The 6962-nt window shown below is 36.9% G+C and overlaps 1 protein-coding gene and 1 pseudogene across 1 annotated transcript; both read left to right on the forward strand.

Annotated features, from left to right (window-relative positions):
- The first annotated feature begins 1231 nt into the window (after positions 1–1231).
- On the forward strand, positions 1232–3040 carry LOC120163111 (protein IQ-DOMAIN 14-like). Its single transcript, XM_039173122.1, has 5 exons — positions 1232–1430; positions 1519–1824; positions 1906–2004; positions 2207–2341; positions 2441–3040. Exons 1-5 carry the CDS (start codon positions 1305–1307, stop codon positions 3038–3040), a joined length of 1266 nt encoding a protein of 421 aa, XP_039029053.1. The 5' UTR covers positions 1232–1304.
- Positions 3041–5214: 2174 nt separating this feature from the next.
- LOC120163112 lies at positions 5215–6503 on the forward strand (annotated as a pseudogene).
- Positions 6504–6962: the final 459 nt, after the last annotated feature.

Here is a 6962-nt window from a genome sequence, read left to right on the forward strand (position 1 = left end):
GGTAATAGATGATGACTTGTGAAAAATAGATGATGACTTGTGAAAAATAATGATTGCAAAGATGTCGGGTAAACAATAGACTATTGAATGGAATTAACAAAAATTCGATGAATGATGTCAGTGAATAGGAGATCGGTAACTGAAATTGTTGTGATAAAGGAACAGTTTCATTCAATATCGAAACGCATACAGCATACATCGGGTCAGTGGTACTGGTATATAAAACCCTTGCATTGAACTCGACGAGACCGGAACATGCTGCACCAACGGGCTTATGACAACGGTTGCGTAGACTATGGTAGTCCGGACAGTGCTGATGAGAACGAATCATTCCTCTTCTCTGATTCTCTCTTATCCGATTAATTAGAAGTTTAGAACATTGGGTCATAGGAAAGTATAGGGAGGGATCTTCAAGTGTTGTGTACATTTCTTTTCTTCACAGATAAGCCATTGCTTTGAGTTAGATTCTCTGGGAAGTAGTACAACCAAAGTGCTCAACTCTGCCACATTTTTCTTTTTCTTTTTCTTTTTCTTCCGTTTAACAATCTAGTCCTATCCCTTTACTTAAAAGACTCGGAAAAATAACAAAATGGTATGAAAAAGAAAAGTAAAACTATGATGCACATATTTTGCTTTACCATGTTGAAGCTGGTCAGCTAAGATCTTACAGTTTCCCTGTACCGACAAGTGCCTGGCAGTGGCAGCTATCGTGAAATTAGTGTGACTGTATCTGTATGGCAGGCAGGACCACCAATCTGCGAATCCAAGGAAAAGCAAATGTTCCACACATTGCCACAGCCCTATATTTTCTGCACTCACCAAAATTGAATCCCAATGCAGTCCTAATTAATAACATTCAACTCAGTGTTTTGACTAGTCTATCCAATCACATCTCCAAGCTCCTTTATCTCCGTCTATCTAAAAAGTTACACAATTAGTAGTAATTTCGATTACAACAGAGAATCTTGCATGAGTTTATTGACGATAACCTTTTAGATTGCAACTAGAATAGTTATGCAATTTATATGATTTGTTATGAATAACATAATATTTTTGGTTCCAACCTAAAACATTTCATAGTTTACTTTAAAGATACCGGTTAAAACCGATTGCAATCTTTTTTAGCCTTGTACTAACCGGTTGTATTTTAGAATTCCCTGACCTCTTGCATTTAAAGATATCAACTACTACATATGGAGACTGGAGAGGCTCCCATGACGTGTACAAATCACCGTTAGTCTTTTGTTATATATTATATAGCTGCTTTAGCTTAAGCTTTGCTTTTTGTGCCAAATCCATCTTTCATGGGGAAGATTGGAGGAAACTCTTGGTTGGCTGCAGTGAAGAAGGCTTTTAGGTCACCTAACAAGGAAAATAAGAAGAGGAGCTCTAGGAGGAGAGAAGATAACGAACAAGAGGAGGAAGAGAAGGTTCATTTCTCTACATTTTTGCATTGATTCTGTTTTGCGTCAACTTTAAATCTTCTTTTTTCTCCTTTTTCTGGGTTATTTTGAACAGAAAAGAGGAAAACGAAGATGGGCTTTTAAGAAGCCTTCACATAATGAAACAATAATACATCACGGTGAAGCAAAGACTTTGACTACTACTACAAGTAGTGCTAAAGAGGCCACCATTCCCGAAGGTGGTGAAGCTGAGAAAAGGCATGCCATTGCGGTGGCCATTGCCACTACAACTGCTGCTCAAGCAGCAGTAGCCACAGCCCAAGCAGCTGTTCAAGTCGTTCGCCTCACTAGGCCTTCTGTTTTCGTCACACGACGACACCTTTCTGCCATTGTTATACAGACAGCTTTCAGAGGACATCTGGTAACTAAATGTTTGTTTTTCTGGCTGTAACCAAGTAAATATAGTTCATGTTTGGGATAACGTCCCCTAGTGTTTTTGCAGGCAAGGAGAGCTCTCCGGGCACTAAAGGGGCTGGTGAAGCTTCAAGCGTTGGTGCGAGGCCATAATGTTCGAAAGCGAACGAATATTAATTACACTGAGGTGCATGGAAGCTATGGTTAGAGTTCAAGCCCGCATGTGTAATCAACGTAAGAAGCTTTCTGCGCATGAAGCAAGCTCGGAATCTGTATTTAGTGACCCCAACAGCACCATTGTAAATACTACTTTTTCTTAAAGATGACTTAAGTTTCAAATGGAAACTGTGTTTTTTGTTTATTAAATGGCCTGGTAAGTTGATGTGCAGTGTAGGGAAGAGATCTGCAATGTGGATGATTGGATACACCCGAAAACACTGCAGGAGTTTCGAGGAATTCTGCAGAAAACAAAGGAATCTACCTCGAAACGTGAAAAGGATCTTTCTCATGCCTTCTCTCACCAGGTTAAATGATGTTTCCATCTCTGAACTATGTTGTTTGCTAGATTTGCAAACATAACTGATGAAACCATAATATATATGCATCTGTTTCATGAAAAAAAGATTTGGAGAACTGAAAGTGAGGAAGAAGAGGGAAAAACCAAAGGGAAAGATCGGTGGCCGACTGGTCGGATGTCGTGTGACCACATAGATCACATAAAAACTGTTGAAATCGATACCGGTAGACCTTACTCCGACCAACAACAGAGGCCTAGTTCATTTTGCGTCGCCTCCTCTGTCCACAAAGCCAACAATAGTCTCCCCATTCGCTCAATCATCCCATCAAAACCAAAGCCTCTCCAAAAGTACTCGGGTAGCCCTCACTACCTCAAAGAAGAGAAGAGGCACCCACCACCACCACCTCATGCACCAAACTCTTGCACCCATGGAATTCCAAACTATATGGCAGCTACAGTATCTGCTACGGCTCGGTTTCGGTCTCAAAGTGCACCGAAGCAGAGGCCTCCAGAGAAGGAGAAAGTGAGATGTGTCAAGGAACGCCTGTCGTTTGCAGACCCCGACCAATGTGGTGTTAGAAGGTGCAATGATCATGTTCAGGATTATAACTCAGAGCACAAATCGAGCTTATCTTCTTATCCAGATAGTCTTGGGGAAGAAATCTTTCCACCTTCAACGAATGATATTAAGAAGTGGTTGAGGTAAACCAAACGAAAGCCTCACTGTTTTAAGTTGGAACAGAACTAAGGCAATGCTGCTTGTAAACTTCATTCCAATCATAAAAGCTAGGCCTAGAACTGAATGTATATGATGGGAATCAATTGTGACAGCGTCTTTACAAGTATGTTATTTGACAATTGATAATTAAAGCATCTATTATCACCAAATTTATTTGGTCAGTGTTGTAACATCATAACGATAATTATCGGCAAACAAATAAACACGATCGAAAAGGAAAAACAAAGAATACCAAGATTTACGTGAAAAACCCAAAAGGAAAAAACCACCAGCAGATGAGAAGAATTTTATTAATATGAAGGAATAAAATACAAGAGGATTTTGGTGGAAGAAAAGAATTTGATATCTAATCCTCACCCTTAGTATCTATTTATAGGGATATTTATTTGATTCTAAGGGGGTGTTTGGTTCAAGGATTGTGGGATTCCCATGGGATGAGAATCCAACATTCCCATATTTGGTTGGCCGGGAATCTCATTCCCGGTAATGTTTTATTACCAATAGTAGATTTTTTGGGGTATATTACCGAGAATGTCATTACCTCCCTTCCCTTAGGTATTGTAACATTACCGGCGTTTTGGATTAAAATGGTTTTAAATTTTTATTTTTTTTTCAAAAATATCCTTCTTCTGTCATTGAATAATAAAAATTCTACGAAGGTTAAATTACAAATTTATCCTTAAATTATTTTAGATTTACAAAAAAAAAGTCTATAATTAAAATTTTATATGAAGTTCAGTGGTTAAAAAAAATTTACCCTTTCATTAAACCTTTTTTATATTTTTTATTTTGTAAAACAAATTATATAAATATTATGAATTTAATTTTTTAAAGAAAATATATAAATTTTTTACAATTTGTAATATTATACAAATATATAATGAGGACAATTTGGTCAAATATACATTCCAATAATCTTTTATTCATTTAACCAAACACGGTAATCTTACATTCCGTGAACCAAACGCACCCTAAAGGAAAACTAAATAAATTAGAAATCTACTTTAATAAAGTTTTATACTTTTAATCAAACTAAGTTTCTTACTTTCTTAATATTTATATATTAATTAATTTGTGTCACTTTAAACTCGAGTCAAACTCTAATAAAATACTACATTCGATATGACACACAAACTCAACAAAAAAAAAATCAAACATATAAAACAAACTATCAAAATGTCAAGAGTCATCAAACAGAAACATTTTGGAACAACTAACTGGTAAGATATAACACAGCAACCCATCAACTTAACCACAGACTGAATTCACTTAAACTTCAAAACGCGATTGGCCGACCGCTATTGCATCCATTACAGAAAAACCGAACAAACGAAGGAAACCAAATCATATCAACTGGCTGAGTATTCCATAAAACTTCAGCTACGGATATTTGTTTACCATGAGAGGTCCGAGAGGAGAAACGAAGGAACCGATGTCATCGTTAGGAAACATTATACTGATATACTCTGTTGTTTTAAACTTTCCACTTTCCAGAGCAGAGATTTGCCTATCCAGGGGCTCATGAAGACTTCTCAGCTTGAAACAAAGGGGGGAAATGCAAAATATAAGCTCACAACATAACTGAAGGCACCAAACCAATCCAAAAACTATCCATTTTTTATGAGTATTCTCTACAAAACACTTACTTTTCTTATGGTAGTTCATCTATTTCACATCACAAGAGGAAATTGTAACTCATTGGAATAAGTCTAAACGGGAATATCAAGAATTAGGATCATTTCACATAAATAATGCATTTGGTGTTAACATTCTTTTTCATACCATTGAATCAAGTATTAGCGGCCTCCACAGTTGAACATCACCACTGAGCAGATTCAATATTTTTTATTTTAATCTTTACAGCATTGTCCATTATATATATATTTTTGCATTTTGGTTAACTGGATATTTGATGGGTTTTGCATGCACTGTTTTGTGCATATACCATTTGTATTCAAGTTAAACTCTTTTGGATTCTTGGCGTTCCTGATCATTTTTACCACAGTTTCACAATCATGTCATTCGTTTTCTTACTTTCACAAGTTAAAACAGCTGCGAACTGTTGATTTTCTAAGTATTTTTTGTTTGTTGGGAAAAAATGTACTATCTATTTTCGGTGAATATGGATATGATAATGGATCATGTTTCTTGAGAAAAAAGAGTTGACTATGGCCATAATGGAGAACCAAAACCAGGGCAAGCTGGCTGAAAGTGCCTTGTGAGTGACACTTTCTTTAAACATCCTTCCTCCTATTCTTTACTCACGCATACCAATTGCTATCCAGTTTTTTTCATTGAGCTGAATGTTTAGATCTATGCCATTCACCCATTATTTACAGCATTATACCAATTGTTATATGCCCTCTTTCGTACTTAACAGTTTCTCTTGTGTTTTTCTTGCATTTTACCTGTAACTGGTAGGGAAAGTTTGTGTATTTAATTGGCCTCCTATTGTTGGCTAATCTTTGAGAGTGATTTCTTCACCAAAAACATTTTTCTTTGGTAATTAAGTTTTTAAAGTTGTATGTGCAATTCAGTGCTAGATTTTTTTTCCAGCCAATAATTCAGTACTAGTTTAGTGCTCAACTTGTAGGCTTTTTCATGTTTGCAAAACAACTTATGCATTCCTATTAACACTTGGTCATCTATATTTTAAAGATGAGATGAATGATTGTTTACCATTGGTTTGCCTACAATTTAACAACTGAAGAACAGTGACCACCATGGTGGAAGAACTAGGGTTAGATCTGTTTATTTAAGTCTTTGTGAGTAATACAGTCGGTTAATCAGTACTGTAAATTATTATATCTGTTCACATTTTATAAAAAAAAAATTGATTCAGGTATCAAGCACAGCTGCAGCAGAACATAATGTATCTAGCAAAAATGGCTGACGCACAGGCACATAGATCAACATCTTCCCAGGTTGTCTTGGAGATTTCTTTGGTTTAATAGTTTTTGATAAAGCAATATGCAGTTCATTTATTTGATCTCATTTGTGAAAGATTGCAGATGCGTACGCAATCCACAATGCATCAAGAGCAACATGTCTAGTCCGCACAAGCTGCAATAGCCAAGCAGCATCCAGGTTTCTTATCTCCAAAGTTGCCTTCCCATTTGAATGATGATCAGCAGCAGGAGCAACCAGAGCAGCCAATATATCTCCAACAGCAGCAACTGAACCAGCCACAAGTGGGGTTAAGATCTGCTGCTTATCATGGGGTGCAACCGTGCAAGTTGGGATTGGTAACAATCTCATGAACATACAAGGAAACAAACAAGATAGCTCGGAAGATGGTGCGGGTGAAGGCTTCAGAAACTTTGCATATGGGAAACGCTAGGTAGAGTGAAAGCATGACCAATGCCGATAACCTGGTGTTCATCTAGTGTTGAGCTTTTCTGGTACTTCTCCGCCTCTAATGATCTGTTTTTCTTTTCGGTACCATGAAAAATGTGGAGACAATGGTAGGTGCATACATGTGGAGGCTAACTTGGTTCTTTTGTCATCTCTTTGGTTTAGTTGCTTTTGTGCTCGAATCTCACGGCACTATATTTGCTATCAGTGATTCAAATGATGCTATCTTACATGTAAGACAGAAGGAAATCTTCAGCATAATTAAAGAACAACTCAGAATTGAGGTAAACCAATTCGCTATTTTCTAGAAGATAATGCTGCATGGTACAAGACAACTATGTTCGACAAGCTTAAGTTAAAAAAAACACCCATTGACAGATTATCTTCAGCTACCTGCTGTTTCCCAACAAAACTTGAGTTAGACTTTCAAGGACCGGGAGCTTAGCTTTCAGCACTTGTCACATTTCATTCGTCAAAATTTGCTCCATTAATTTCAGTGGGATCCAAACTCTATTCTTGAAAATGGAAATCCCTT

The sequence above is a fragment of the Hibiscus syriacus genome, unplaced genomic scaffold (assembly GCF_006381635.1).
Source record: "Hibiscus syriacus cultivar Baekdansim isolate YM2019G1 unplaced genomic scaffold, ASM638163v2 tig00111427_pilon, whole genome shotgun sequence".
In the NCBI taxonomy this organism is placed as follows: domain Eukaryota; kingdom Viridiplantae; phylum Streptophyta; class Magnoliopsida; order Malvales; family Malvaceae; genus Hibiscus; species Hibiscus syriacus.